Raw genomic sequence first — 16,455 nt, forward strand, 5'->3', positions numbered from 1 at the left:
ACCGCTTCCTTCTGGAGAGAATACAGTTACTGTACAGTCCTGGTTTCGAAATCGAATTGGCTGCTTTTGTGGGCGGGGGGAGGGGAGAAAGGAGAGCAGTTTTTTCGATGGCAGGAGAGAGAGAGAGAGAGAGAGAGAGAGAGAGAGAGAGAGAGAGAGAGAGAGAGAGAGAGAGAGAGAGAGAAGGAAGGAAGGAAGGAAGGAAGGAAGGAAGGAAGGAAGGAAGGAAGGAAGGAAGGAAGGAAGGAAGGAAGGAAGGAAGGAAGGAAGGACTGGTTTAGCAAACAGTACCACATGGGAGCCTTACATAGAAAAGGATTAAAATGAAAAGTTACAGTCATTACTATACAGGCAAAAATTAGGACGACTCTGGTAGCACCTTTTCAGACTAATGTATTTTATTAAAAGATGTAGGCTTTTAAAAAGGGGAAGGAAGGAAAGGAAGGAAGGAAGGAAAGGAAGGAAGGAAGGAAGGAAGGAAGGAAGGAAGGAAGGAAGGAAGGAAGGAAGGAAGGAAGGAAACAAACTTTCTCCAATCAGCTGCCCAGAGTGGATGTTTTGGGTTATGAGCCCTGAACTCCAGCATTTCTGGGGAATAGATGATTGAGATGGCTGCTGTAAACACTTAACCAGAGAATCAGTGTCATTGCACTCTAGGGACTGTATGAGAAAGAGAGATGACAGATTTGATTTTTATCCCACCTTTATTGTTGTTTATTTATAACTGCAGGTGACAAACATACTCCTTCTTCCTCTTTTTCCCATAACAGCAACCCTGGAAGGTTGGTTGGGCTGAGAGAGAGAGAGTCTCTGACCCAATAGCACCCAGCTGGCTTTCATGGCTAAAGTGGAACTAGAACTCATAGTCTCCTCATTGCTACACCACCTCTTTACCACTACATTGTGGTAAATAAATATACAATATATTGATTTAAGGGTTGGGCTGGGACTGGAGAGATCCAAGTTTAAGTCCACCCTCAGATGGGTGATTTTGAGCATGTCTTAGCCCAGTGTTTCTCAACCTTGGCAATTTTAAGATGTGTGGACTTCAATTCCCATGCTGGTTTGGGAATTTGGGGAGTTGAAGTTAGGTAAAAAATATTCTGGTCTGTGATGTTACATGCAGCTCAAGAAGACAGATTCCATGTCAAGATTCTGTAAGATTAGAGGAGAAACCTGTTTGTTAAAGATAAAAATTGCATAATATATCTCTGGGAATTCATGAAATATATAGACCTGTTATACAGATTGCATAGAAAGAGATTTCCAACTAATTAGAACAAAATATTCCACTGATGTCCAACTGCTACTAGAATTCTACATACACACATGTACACATACCTACTGTACATATAAGTACATATGTAATTTCTTTGGGGTTGTGACCCCACCCATTGTGGTAAAACCATTATGGCTTTGTATCTCAGTGAGAATAAGCCAATTCAACAAAGCATGATTAAGCAAGCTAGGTCTTTGGAGCTATTCACACAGTGACATCCTGTTAACTTCCATTGTTGGAAAATAACAGTGATTAGCATAACCTCATTATGGCCTCTGAAGAAGTAATAAGCAAGTGAGATTCAGCAATAAAGAATCTACATATTATAAGCAAGATTTCTGTATATGTTTTCCCACAGAGTACTGTAGAGTACTGTTGCTTATTTCAAGCAACAGTACTCTACAGAATTAGAATTTGAGAGATATGGTGTATTGATTATTATTATGTGCCATCAAATCATTTTTGATTTCTAGTGACCACATAGATTTTCTCCAAGAATTTCTTCTTTCTTTTTATCTTCTAAGTAATAAATGGTGCATATCAATAATGTCTCGTATATCTTGGCGGCCTTTTCTAAAACCAAGTTGAATGTCAGGAATTTACTTTTCCCATGTAGGACTCTAATCTGCATTGGAAGATGCTAAGCACTTTGCTAGCATGTGAAATTAAGGATATTGTATGATAATTTGTTCTGTTAAATCTCCTTTTTTTTTAGTATAGAGAATCTTCCAATCTGTTGGCCACTGTGTCATTCTCCAGATTTGCTGGCATAGCTTGGTTAAAACCTTGACTGATTCTTCTGTTCCTTGCCCTATTTCAGTGAATATCCCATCAGCTCCTGTAATCTTCCAACTGGTGATGATCAGAGTACTAATATAGCTTCATATTCTAATAATATAGGTTCTAAAGCAGGGGTGTCAAACTCACAACACCACGTGACGTGTCACGACGTATCGTGACTTTTTTTCCATTGCCGGCAATGGGGTGGGTGCAGTTTCGCCATGAAGCATCTGGCCCGCAGGCCGGCAGTTTGACACACCTGTTCTAAAGGAATATCTTCTGAAGTATCTAAGATGTTGGCATCTCTACTCTATAGTCTTTCAGTATATACCTTCCATTTTCCTTTCATCTCCTTTGATTAATTCCTATCTGTCCATTGACATCCTTTAGCGTACCAACTTAAAGTTGGAACTTCCTTCTGAGCTCAGTGATCTTTTGAAAGACTTACCTTGTTTTCCATGTCTATTTCCATCTTCAAAGTCGTAACAGATGTTATGGTAATACTGCTTTTTGTCTCTTCTTACAGCTCTTTGATATTCTTTGCTAAATTCCTTTCTGAAATTTTTGTCTTTCTTGGTTTTGGTTTCCTCCACCGTTTCCCCCCCCCTGACATCCAGTTTGCTTTCTTTTCTTTCTTCATTTTTTGATAGTCTCTCTTCACATTCAACCTTAACAACTTCTTTAAATTAATTCCACAATTCCACTGGTTGTCTATTAGTGAGATACAGGGCTTAAAAGTGATTCCGAATGTTCTTTTTGAAAATGATTGGTGTATGCTCAAAATCATACTTTAGAAACTGGTTGGCTTTCTTCTTCTTTAACTTGGAGCTTGCAGTTCATGATCTATTCCATAGTCAGCACCAGTGCTTTTTTTGTAAAAGAAAAAGGTGCCGGAACTCACACATGTCATACAATCCGCCTTGCCTACCCTACAAGGTTCCATCCAAAAAAAGGTGCCGGAACTCCGTTCTGAGCGTTCTATGACGAAAAAAGCCCTGGTCAGCACCTGCCCAAGCCTTCAAGTGCTCTAATTGAGCTCCTCCACTTCATTTTCACAATAATATCATCAATCTGATTTCCACACACTCTACTGAACTCATCATTAGACTCATTTTAGCCATTGTCTATCCACTGCAGGATGAAGACCTATTCTGCATGTTTCCAATCAATGAGGTCCTGAGCTTTCTTTTGCCAATTGGGCCAGCAATACTTGCTGATGTCATCAATCCATCTTGTTTTAGGATTTTCATGGATGCTTTTTATCAAGTGGGATCCATTCTGTGACTGCCCGGGTCCACCTGCCCTCAGTTCTTCTTGCTATGTGACCAGCCCATTTTTGTTTCAGTTCTTCTACTCTCTTGATGATATCGAAAAGTTTTGTTTGTTCTCTAATCCATGTGCAGGTCTTTCTATTGTGTCTTGTAAGGCCGAGCGTGTAACTTTCCATGGATCTTTGAGCCACTTGTAGCTTTTGTATTGATTTTGAGGTTAGTGTCCATGTTTCACCGGAATATAAAAGAGCCTTGGTGGAGCAGTGGGCTAATGCCTCCTTAAGCAACACCAGCTGCCTGCAATTAGTGCAGGTTCGAGTCCCACCAGGCTCAAGGTTGACTCAGCCTTCCATCCTTCCGAGGTAGGTAAAATGAGGACCCAGATTGTTGGGGGCAATTAAGCTGACTTTGTAATAATGCCGCTTGGGGTGTGTGTGAAAGCCCTAACAAGCAGGCATATACATAGAATGAAGGCTACTGCTAAACTTGTAAGCCGCCCTGAGTCTTCGGAGAAGGGCGGGATATAAATGTAATAAAAAAAATAAAAAATAAAAATAAATAAAAATAAATATGTCAGAGCAGGTCAAAAACATTTCAGGCATAGAGGGGGTTGTTCTTGGAAATTATGCTTAGCTTGCTGAATGCCTGCCAACCACATTTAACACGCTGTTCAGTTTCCTTTATTGTATCACCTTCCATTGAGAGCCATTGGCCAAGGTATATATAGTGGTTTACTTTGTCTAGTTCAGACATGTCAAACACAAGGCCCGGGGGCCGGATCCGGCCCGCGAAGTTATTTCATGTGGCCTGTGAAGCCATCCTGGAAACAGTGAGGGAACGGCCCCCACTGCCTTGGCCCTGGCCCAGAGATCCTCCTTCTGCCAGAGACCCTCAGATCTGTCCCACTCCTGCCCAGGCCCCCATAGGCTCCCTTGATGCAAACGATGTAGAGCTGGCCACGCCCACCCAGTAGGCCATACGCACTCTAGCCATGCCCACCCAGTAGGCCACGCCCACCCAGACCACACCCACCCGGCCCCCTGAGGGCAACCACAATGCTGATGTGGCCCTCAATGAAATTGAGTTTGACACCCCTGGTCTAGTTCAACTCCAGATATTTTTTTTTCTTTCTTTAGTGAATTTATTAAACATCACCTGGCTCTTTTTTAGGTTTATTTTTAAACCAAATGGGGTTTTCCTGCTTTGTGCAACTCTTGCATGTCTCTTTGTACCTCTTCCAGGTCTTGTGAGAAGAAAACAACATCATCTGCAAACCTTAAGTGATTGAAATAGGCACCCTTGATTTTTATTGCATCTTTTGCCCAATGTCGACAAAAGCCATGTACAAAGCAAGGCATGGTGTATTTATTGTGCCTTTCAATGACTAGCTGAACAACCTGTATATGATCCATTGTGCTGTAACCACAATGTAGCCCCTACTGAACTACTATAATTATATGAGGAAGTAAAAGTAAATTTTGGAAGAAGGTAGTTCTTGCATTGTTGCCAAGAAACTATGGCAAGGAGAATCCTAACCATTATTTTGCTAGCATTTGAAATTAAAGATATTTTGCAATATCTTGCAATAACAATCCATTAAGTCTCCTTTCTTTGCTATTGGCATGTAGACTCACCTTTTCCAATCTGTTCACCACTTGTGTTATTTTCCAGGCCTGCTGGCATAGTTTAATTAAAACCTTTATTTCTTGCATTGCTTGCAACATTTCTCTTAGTCAACTTCGGTGTACACTTCCAGTGTGCTCATCTTTCCCAGGAACCCCTGCCATGAAGAAGCAGCACATCAGGAAAGGGCGTCGATGTTCTGCAGGTTAACCTATCTGAAGGACATCTAACTGGCAAAGGTGTGCTAGGTGGAGAAACCATGCAATTTTAAATAAGTGTTCTTCTGTTGCTTAATAACACTGCAGGGCTCTGAAACTCGAGTTACACATCCCACCAAATCATCATGTGGCTGATTAAGACATTATGTATAACTTACAGAAGTAACCTATTTTACAGATTCTCATAATTAATCGATCCATTAACTAACTAAACATACTAAGTTCAAATTCTAAGCCACAAAAGAAAATACCTAACCTTAGTTATTTATCATCAAGTATAGCATATTGTACAAATAAAGCACCAGGTCTTCAAAACTGATTTGGCTTAATAAATTGCATGGACACAGCCATTTCATTTAGTTGTATAATCCCAACCATTGTGGTTTCTTCTGCAAGTTCAACCATGAACCATTGGTTAGTGCTATGTGTAAACCTAGCCTGAGAAACAAGATTAGTTGTAGATTAGTTGTAGATGTTCACTACCTCCTTTGCTCTTTCATGAAGATATGCTTGAAGCAGAATGGCCTGCTTGAGTCCAGGGTCAAGTAGAAAGAAACAGCAATACAAAAGACAAAACCATTTCTCCCAAGTGTTAAATAATCTAGTGTGGAACCAGGAAAAAGTCCATTCAGCTTTCAGGTTATATTTAACAAGAAGTTACAGTACACTCAGGGAGCATTTACAAAAAAAAAAAACCTCTGCCTACTCAGAAAAACAATTCCTTACCATAATTTTTACCCTGATGAAGTTTCTGAAGTAGGATAAATTTTATAAGCTTTCCCTTTTAGCCACCTAGGGTGCGTCTCAGAAATTCTTTTCTGTAATTGGGTCTGTTGCACAGAAAAAGGTATTAACAACCATTACTTATTAATGTCAACTAACTTAGCTATGGTTGCTTTGGATGATGGGACTCCTAATCTAACACATAGGAAAGACAGTAGGTTGGAAGAGATTGGTGCGTAGGATCCTCTTTGAGCACCCAGACATGAGCTGAGCAGAAGATTCAGGGATGTGGCTTAGTCAGAGAAACAATTTGGTTATAGATGCCTTGCCTCAAAGACATTGAAAGTTGAGTTTTATGTATAAAAAGTGGATGTTCTGCCAATGAGCCTTTATGGAAGCAATGCCCTAAAACAGTGTTTCTCAACTTTGGTGAGTTTAAGATGTATGAACCAACTCCCAGAATTCCCAAGTCAGCATGCTGGCTGAGGAATTCTGGGAGTTGAAGTCCACACATCTTAAGTTCACTGAAGTTGAGAAACATTGCCCTGAAGAATGCAAAATTCATGTTACTTCCTTCTTCCAAACATTTACAAAATACTAAACTACCCACAATAGCAGGAATGTTGGTGTATCTGTATATCTCTAAGCACTCCTGCTTACATACCGAATTCTTTAAGATGGGATCCAATAGCCAAATACGTATATCATCCAGTTAGCGGCTAGCCAATTCAATGTGCTTGCTTCCAGTTACTTAAAGAGCATTGTGCTTTTGTCCTCTTTATGCTGGAAATGGGTTTTGGATGCTTGACTCTCTGCTGTGCCACAGGTCTGCAACCTGCGGCTCAGGAGCCGCATGCGGCTCTTTCAGCCGGCTCCTGCGGCTCCTGGTCCTCTGCCATGTGCAGTCCCCCCCCAAAAAAGTGGGACTAAAAAAGTTCAACCAATCAATTCAAATATGCAGGGTAGGTGCATATCTTGCCTTGGCTCCACTCTTCAGTCAAACCCTGTTCTGCGCATGTGCGCATGTACGTGCATGCGCACACATTTTTTGCGGCTCCCAGTTTTTCCTTTTGTGAGGGAACCGGTTCCAAGTGGCTCTTTCACTGTTTCAGGTTGCTGACCCCTGTGCTATGCTAAAAATCCAAGGCCGTATTATGGCTCAGTGCGATTCATAGATTTACCATATTTGCAAAAATCCAAAGGATCGTGAGACAGTAGCAGAGAAATATAGAAAACACACCAGCTTTTGCTGTCTTTTAAAGTTCTTATTCTTAGTAGTCCAGATACAGTAGGCCTAGCAAGTTAGAAATTTATCCATTGTGTTTGCAGAGTATTTGCTGAGTGAATAACCTAATTGTGGCTTATTAAAAATATGTGTAAGAAAATCATTCATGGACTCATCCACTCAATTTAAAGGCTGTTTTACACACAGAGAGAATAGCTTCAGGACAGGTAGGAGGGGAAAATCTAAAGCCAGCAAATCTCAGGGCACACTTGACAGCTAAATCAATAGTTAAGCAATCACTGAGTTTCAAGGCCATGAGGCACTAGACCTGAAGTGCCCTAGAACGGGAGGAGAAAAACACAGCAATATTCTGACGTAGTGCTGTGTGTTCTTTTATACAGCTTCATTCCAATATCCAATCAAGAATCCTTGCCTAACTCTGCCACATCATGACTGTGAGGTTTTAACTGATTTCAAGACTGGCAGTTCTGATATGGCAACTTGGAAATCCAGGAACTTCTTCTTGTTGTTATGTTCTGCTGGTTTTCTTCTCTCTGGCATCCATCTCCCTATAATCCCATTTGACAAATGGCGCTCCAATATTTACACCCTACCATGACAGGTTTCCCAGGTTTTTTTGGCGTAATGTTGCGGTCCCAATACATCTCCATGCATCTCAAAGGCAACATGGAAGGCATGAGAAAACAAACTCGTTCCTCTTGATACCTCTGAAGGTGTAACTTTTTTTAAAAAAAAAATCAGAAATGTGTCAACTTTATTATTAATTTTTAACAGTGAAATTAAGTTTATTTGGTTGTTGCCTGCTTTAATTCACAGTATATAGACTCCACAAAATATACAACTGCTCTTTATTAATAAGCTTCCCCCCCACCCCCAAATCTGTGGTTACAATCAAGTCATATATGAGTTCTAAATGATACATATAGGTAATATCTGTTATGTATTATTTTGGCTGGTCCTTTCCTGGTGGTCATCTGCATCTCAGAGGGTCCACCCCACCAGAAAAGCTGACCATAATCTGTAATATAAATTGTGAAACTAAGAAAAAAAACTATTGTGGCTTTTGGTTATGTTTATCTTCAGTCCCAGACTAAATGAATAATAAATGAATAACAAAGAATTTTAAGAAGTCTTTAGTTTTTGGTGTAAGACTCACAGCTATCCTTCTGAAAAACCAAAAATGAATGGTCCTCCCTTGGATAGACATGTCGGCTACTCCTGGCTCCACCTCCAGAAAACAGAGCTGAAGAGGGGTTGGCAATTCACCCTTTCGCCTTGCTGTTGTCATATATTTTAAAAGCTATCTAAAACAGTCTGTATTATAGTAAATATCTGTATAGTAAGCATAATCAGGATTTTAGAAACAGGAAAGAGTACCTGGGAGGAGTAGACTTCATGTAGCTATAATCTATAAATAATCTTCAATTTTATTATATATATATTTTTTAAAAAGAATCTTAGTTTAATGTGTTATATTTGTGCAAAATTCAGAAGACCCTACATCTGGTACTGTTCTTTGACTTTCTCCCTAAAATTCTTTGCTGTCCTCTCGCAAATCCTTTTTTGTGGATTTGTCATTTGCTTTTTGAGACATACAGAGATGTATGCTTTCTGTGTTGCTCTAATACTTTTTTTTTCTTTTTACACACATTCAGAGGACTGCACCTTCTCCTACTTTTTCTGCAGCTCTTAAGGATCCTTTCCATAAAGTATCTTATCTTATTTCTCTTTCTCATTCTGGACCCCAGAATTAGATGCTGAAACACTGGTGGACAATCCCACTCTTTGGAAAATAATGCAGTGTCTATTTGTCATAGTAAACTTGACTATATTATCATGGATGTAGATTTGTGACAAGAATCTTAAACATCATTTCATGTCTGCTAAATCCCAATAACGAAGAAACACACACATATTTACTGGATATTGTTGATCTAAGATGCCAGCATTGGTCGATGTGCTCTAAATTTTAGTTAGTATTTTCCTTATTGATTGTGACTTCTCTTTTTTACCATCTTTTTTAAGTTTCCCAACTTGCTCCCTCAAGCATTAATTTAGCTAACCTGACGATTTCAATACCAGCAATGGAACTGCTCTGCTATATGAACATCTGAATCCCAAATGTTTAGCAATCTGTCTTCAGACAACATCTCCCACTCCACACATGCGGCTGTCCTGCTGAATCTCAAAGGGTTAGTGATGGGAAAGGGCACCACATGATCTCAATACTTGAAAGGAAGGTGAGGTCTCTGTTACCTTCCCTATCTCTTTCTCATCTGAGAACCTCTGTGAACAAAAAGCCACATTGTTTGGATGTTCTTCTTTTCCCAGATGTGAAAATGCCCCAATCATTTTTTTTAACTGGAGCAAGCATTAATGTACAGTAAGTAGCCCCCCAAGGCAAAACTCTGAATATCCACTGTTTACCAAAATGTCAGCATATAGGTATTCAAAGCAAACAATCTTTTGGTCTTAGCTGATGCTTTACTCTGCCCCTGTTAGCGTAGATGTTCTCCTCAGATTTTCTTTGACTTTAATAAATTCTGGTGCGTTCTCTTCTTGCTTCTCATCTTCCCTTTCCAACTGATTAGAAAAAGGCAGAAGGAATAAACAGGTGAATTTTTTTTGTAAATTTTTATAATCCAAGCAACTTCTATGAGTTTTAGGAAATGACAGACCAGGCAAAACTTTTAAGGGATAATAGGCTATGTGATGTGTCACCCAGTGAGGCTGTAGGCAGTTGGCCTTAAATGTTACCACCTGCATCCGGCCACCGAACCAACATTTGTTTTTGTTAATCACAGTTTAGAACCTAAAGGGTTATTTGAATTCTCAGCCCTGTATCAGGCAATTAAGAGCTGATCAACCATCAGCTTTCATTTTCAGTCCAATCGATGCCTTAAGGTCACTTCTGTTTTCTTGAAGCAGTAATTGCTGGAAAATGGATGTCACAGTTCAAAATTTGTCTCTAATTGTACTCAGTAATAAGATTCAGTAATAAGCAAACCTCAGGTACCTGTGCATGTTTAAATCTTTTTCTTTAAAAAACTCAATTCTTTCCTAGTGTTTAATTCTTTTCCCCCCAGACATATATATTAAATTAAATTAATTTGGGTTTGCTGCATTGGGAAATGTTGCTTCTTTCTTTCCTTTTTTCTCAGCAATCTCTTCTATGGCTCCTAGTCAAAGATATAATCTATCATCTATCTATCTGTCTTATTGTCTGTCTCTCTTTCTATATATCATCTCTCACTCTATCTATCTATCTACAGTATCTATCTATCTATCTATCTATCTATCTATCTATCTATCTATCTATCTATCTATCCCTACCTACCTACCTACCTACCTACCTACCTATCATCTCTCCCTCATCTCTTTCTCTATCATCTTTCTCTCATATATCTGTGTGTCTATCTATCTAACTACCATCATCTCTCCATCTCTCTCTCTCTCTGTATCCTACCTTCATTATTTTTACAAATAACTCAAGATCGTGAAGATATACAGCATACTTTCTTCTTCCTATATTCCACACAATAACAACATGTGAGGTATTGGGTTGAGAAAAAAATGACTGGCTCAAACTCACCCAGCTGGCTTTCATGGCTAAGATGGAACTAGAATTCACAATCTTCTGGTGATTGGCCCAAAGTCACCCAGTCGGCTTTATGGCTAAGGTGGGACTAGAACTTATAGTCCCTCCCTTTCTAGCCTGGTGTCTTAACCACCAAATTACCAAATGGTCTCTCTCTATCTTCCTATCTGGGCAGATTTCGTTTTAACCAACTAAAATTTAAATACATTGTTAAATGTTTTGTTTAAAAAAATGTTACAAATTACTGTAAACACTGAAAATAAGGGCAGAGGGAAGAAAACCCTATTATGGGGGCATCTGATAGAGTTACAGTTGGTTTGTTTTGTGACAGGTTAATGGTCTTGTGGGTTACGCAACCCCAGAATGGCCACTGTTGTTGCTTGAAAGGAACTGAAATTTGAAGCCCGGCCTGTTTAAGGCCAAAGAGAAGCTCAGACAAAGAATGTAGTATGTGGAAACGCATAGGAGCTTAATTTCATGCTTTTTGGCCATTGAAAGAGAAACTTTATTCTGACATATCATCTCTCTGGTTTTGTAGTTCCCAAGTTCTGAAGAGCCTTTACTGTGGCCTGTTTTGATGCTTTGTCTTCTACTGTAATGTAATGAAGTGAAGACTCACACAAGTCCCTGATGCCCAAAGCCTCTCTCTGCATCAAATGGAAGTGACTGACATTGTCGGTCACAGGCTGTTGCACTGCCTGCTCTGAATAGACAATATTCCTTCCTTTTAACAATTTTCCATGGGAGATCAGATAAATTTTATATTGCTGCTCTCTCAGACTTGAATGCAGGTACCAATATTAATATATTAATGAGAATCCTCCCTCAAAAATGTCAGTTTTGTGTATGTTGGAAAAAATCTCTGGGTCTTTTAAAAGAGCTTAACATAGTAGAATCCACAATTATTTCTACCTGATCAAGCTTCTGTTGTCTTTTCAACAGCTCCTGTTCAAATGGAGATTTTAATTTCTTTGCCTCTTCTTCTTCTTTCCTTTGTCTCAACAGCTGGTTTCGTCGACGATGTTCCAGGACTCTTTGCAGTTCGGGTTTACTCTCAACTCCCAATCCTCTAAAAGGTAAGGCAGACAGTGAAAGACTGAGATGGAACTTGAATGCCAAAAAGATAAATACTGCAGTAAAGTAACCTAGGAAGGTGATCGTCCCAATACATTTAACTGACTTTCTAGATAGGTTTCTGTCCCTAACCCATCCCATGCTGTCATGCTGTCTCGTGATGGAGAGATGCTCCTTGGAGAAATAAGCAAACTGCAGTGGGAATGTACAGTTGCAAGAAAAAGTATGTGAACCCTTTGGGATTACGTGGAGTTTTGCATGAATTGGCCATCTGCCCGCCAACTGAAGCTCCGCAGAGGATGGGTGATGCAACAGGACAATGACCCAAAGCATACAAGTAATTCAACAAAACAATGGCTTCAACAGAACAGAATACGCCTTCTGGAGTGGCCCAGTCAGAGTCCTGACCTCAACCCGATTGAAATGCTGTGGCATGACCTTAAGAGAGCGATTCACACCAGACATCCCAAGAATATTGCTACACTGAAACAGTTTTGTGAAGAGGAGTGGTCGAAAATGACTCCAGATCATTGTGCAGGTCTCATCTGCAACTACAGGAAACGTTTGGTTGAGGTTATTGCTGCCAAAGGAGGGTCAACCAGTTATTAAGTCCAAAGGTTCACATACTTTTTCCACCCTGCACTGTGAATGTTTCCATCTTATGTTCAATTAAAACATGACAACAGCTAATGTTTGTGTAGTATTATTTAAGCAGACTATGTTTTTCTATTATTGTGACTTACATGACGTTTAGAGCACATTTTATGGCCAATTCATGCAAAACTCCACGTAATCCCAAATACTTTTTCTTGCAACTGTATGCCAAGAGTTCATACTTCACACCCCAGGTGCTCAGCTAAAACAAACAGATGCTGGAGATGGGTGATCATTTTAGTGACAACCACAAAGGCATCATTTCATACTGCATAAGAGAAGGCATGGGAAACCATTTGACTGAGAAAACCAAATGTAGTAAATGTTGATATAGGCCTCTCAAGTTGGGTGCCGCTCAACATTCTACTGAGGATCTTTCAGAATGCTAATGACACTGCTAAATAAAAGCTTTCCAGATGGTTGGTAATGCCAGTAAAAAAATCGGAAGCTGCAACAATAGAATTATGGTGGGAATGTGGAATATGAGGAGCATGAAGGTGGAAAAGCTCAATACTCTGTCTACATCCTCTTTTTTGGTGTCATGCTCCATGTCACCCATGTCAGGTCAATTTTTGATGATACTCCAGGCAAAAAGTAAAAAAGGAAGTGAACAGAAGGACATAAACAATTGACTATAAAGAAGACCCAAGAAATGACAAATACAACAACTAGCCTTAGAATTGACAATGAAGTAGAGTAGCCATGAAGCCCTTGGAAATTATTCAGATATAGGGCTGTAAATCCATGAGAGTGCCATAGATATTCAAGAACACAAACAAATGAATCAATGTCTGTGGTGATTCTCAGTCATTCAGGTCATAGTTGTCTCAAAAGTACTTTTTCAAAAGACAACTGAACTGTTTTTCCAAATCAATCCAGAGTTCTCACTTGAGAAACAAATAACCAGGGTCAGATAATCATAATTTGGACAGATTATGAAAAGATGCAGGAGCAAAATGGAGGAATTACACAGCAATGAATGTAGAACTGAAAGTTCTGAATAGGCCAAGTTGAGGGCAGGTCATTCTAGAGAAAGTTTGTCTATCTGTAGTAAGTTTATCTATGTGTAGAGAAAAATCATCTATGTTTCTAAGAGTTGACAGCAGAATCCAATGTGAAAGTTGAGGTTCAATGGAACTTCCAGGAAAACAAATATCAGAATGTGTAAAGTCAAAGGACACACATGAAAAACTCCTAGGATAAAATAACAAACTTCTGGAGAACACAAAGTTTACTCAGGATGTCTTATCAACAGAGCATTTCTTTTCATCTTCCTGTTTCATTTAACCATTTTTCCATCCACTTATGGTGGAGTAGAAGAAATCTGAATTTCTAAATGTCTCCAGACACTTTTTCCCCATTTAAGCTTGATAATTAATTGCAAAGAGCATCATGGAAATTGGTATCAGAGGGCTAGAAGAAAATGTGAATTTGTATATTAACATGTTACTTTTATTAAATCTCATTTTCTCCTTAAAAGCAAAACAAAGTACAATATGAAACTAAACACAGATAAATAAAAACGCATAGTGGCCCACCAGTTTGATTAAGGTATAGAATGGATAATACTGCCTGATCCAGTGATAATTAAAGATTTGCTCTCATCCTTTTCCTTCCTTAAAGATATTAAATCTTCTGCAAATTCACATAATGTGCAACAGGGTTTTTCAAATTTTTTCAAACAGCAGAACCTTTTAAAGAAAAATCTTGGAAGTTTTGAACAAGTGGCAAAGCTCTAGTAAAAGATACATGGCAATAAAATGAAATTTGTACTAACTGCCACTTGCTGCCTGACCCTACAAAAAGACCATTAGAAATCACTGCCTAGATCAGATATGTCAAACTAGCGACATCACTTGACGTCGCCCAACGTTATCAGGACAGTGTTGCTGGCAGTGGGGTGGGTGCAGCTTCTGCATGACATGTCCGGCCCATCGGCCGGCAGTTTGACACCCCTGGCCTAGATTGTGCTACTGCTTTCTTCACCTGAAACCTTCTATCTGATTTTGCTTTGGATTAGGGCAGGGGTCTTCAAACTTGGCCCTTTTATGACATGTGGACTTCAACTCCCAGAATTCCTCAGCCAGCATGCCTGGCTGAGGAATTCTGGGAGTTGAAGTCCACAAGTCATGAAAGTGCGCCCACCCCATTGCCGGCAATGCCAAAACTGTCCTGATACGTTGTGCAATGTCACGTGACACTGGGAGTTTGACATGTCTGGTTTAGGCAGTTATGCTTGATCCTTGGACTCTCTTATGATCATGTTACATTAGAACAATGTTTCTCAACCCTGGCAACTTTAAAATGTGTGCTCCCAGAATTCCCCAGATGGTTGAAGAATTCTGAGAGCTGAAGTCTGCACATCTTAAAAGTTGCCAAGGCTGAGAAACACTGTATTAGACTATGGATTCCAGCAAACTACTTTGAAGCAATACTGCACATGCCCAAAACACAATTTGTGCTATTTCCAAAAACACAATCCATGCTTAACAAATTGTTACATCATCCTCTGACTGAATTGTTATTAATCTTGATTAATGTTTGGGTCTATTGCTTTACAGGAGCTGTAATCTCAGTTGTATTATTTGTTTTTATACTGCAGCTTGGCTAAAATTTCATGTAAAGTATAGCACCTAAGCATTTCTAATAAACTGATATTTTGAAATAAGGTCGCTAAAGGTCTGAGCACTTCTTCATGTGAAAGAGTGAAAACTTGGCAAGGTGGAGTTTCCTTGTTTCCATTTCAAGCAAATGCATAACCTCCTGGATGTTTATGTATAAATACAACCTGCAAAAGCGCCAGAAAATCCCAGGCAAAAAAGAAAGTACTTAGGTTTCAAAAACATATAACGTTTCTTAGAATTAATTAAAAGAAACAGACTCCTCTTTTGTTCCTTTTTTCCAGCAGGGGGAGTAATTTAACCAACAATCTTATACTGGAATTTAGCATCAGAGGTTCTGGTGTGGTTTCCACCAGAGAAGATCTCAACCTTCACTATTGCATTTGCTAGAAGTACAGTGCTTAATGGGCTTTCCCACTGCTGGCTTTAGTCATGTGGGTCAGATGAAAAAATTGGTCTTCTTAACTGGTTTCCGTATTCTGAGGGGTCAGTCTTGCAAACTGGACAACTAAGACAAACTGTATCTCTTTGTGTTGTGTCCTAAGTGGTACAATTCACTATCAGCTGCTGGGTTAACTCTTTCTGTCTTCTCAAGCTCAGTGCTTGATGATCTGGTGGATAGCCAAAGAGGGATCCTACTTATAATTCCACTGTCAACACTTTTTTTAAACCTCTTTTAGATCAATCTAGGCACATGCAGGACAGAGTTCTGAAATCCCTTCTCTAATCTTCCCAATTACAATGTCCCTTCAATGCACAAGGAGCTGTAACAAACTAGCTGAATTTTCTTGAAAATATCAACCTATTATTCTCAAAGGACAATTTCTTGTGGGTCATATGTAACCTGCAGGGAGCCTAGTGCAGGGGTAGGCAACCTCGGCTCTTTTATGACTCATGGACTTCAACTCCCAGAATTCCTGAGTCGGCTGACTCAGGAATTCTGGGAGTTGAAGTCCATGAGTCATAAAAGAGCCGAGGTTGCCTACCCCTGGCCCTAGTGGAACTAAATAGGCCAAGAACTTTCTTATGGAGCACCTGCTTTATAATTTAATTTAATTTAATAATTTGATTTCTATACCGCCCTTCTCCCGAAGGACTCAGGGCGGTGAACAGGGAAATACACAATAAAAATCAAATACAAAAATTAAAAAACCATTAAAAAACCATTAAACATCATGCCCATAAAATCAATACATATTAAGTTAAAAACTAATTTTAAAAACCCAACCCCATCCCGTCAGACCAGGCCAGCTTGTTCGAAAAAGAATGTTTTAAGATCGCGCCAGAAGGAGCGAAGGTCGGGGGCCGTCCAGAGCTCAACCGGTAAGCGGTTCCAGAGGTCTGGCGCGCCCACAGAGAACGCTCTCC

The 16,455-nt window shown here is 39.6% G+C and overlaps 1 protein-coding gene across 2 annotated transcripts in view; it reads right to left on the reverse strand.

Annotated features, from left to right (window-relative positions):
- Positions 1–7,898: 7,898 nt before the first annotated feature.
- FAM107A (family with sequence similarity 107 member A) overlaps positions 7,899–16,455 on the reverse strand; it is a 46,088-nt gene continuing 37,531 nt past the window's right edge. For both annotated transcript variants that reach the window (XM_083356098.1, XM_083356097.1), the window contains exons 3-4: positions 11,651–11,807; positions 7,899–9,723 (exon numbers count right to left, since the gene is read on the reverse strand). In XM_083356098.1, coding sequence (XP_083212224.1) covers positions 9,625–9,723; positions 11,651–11,807 — 256 coding nt within the window. In that variant the 3' untranslated portion in view covers positions 7,899–9,624. The remainder of the gene's footprint in view (positions 9,724–11,650; positions 11,808–16,455) is intronic.

This window comes from Vipera ursinii, assembly GCF_947247035.1.
Source record: "Vipera ursinii genome assembly, chromosome: 2".
Lineage (NCBI taxonomy): Eukaryota > Metazoa > Chordata > Lepidosauria > Squamata > Viperidae > Vipera > Vipera ursinii.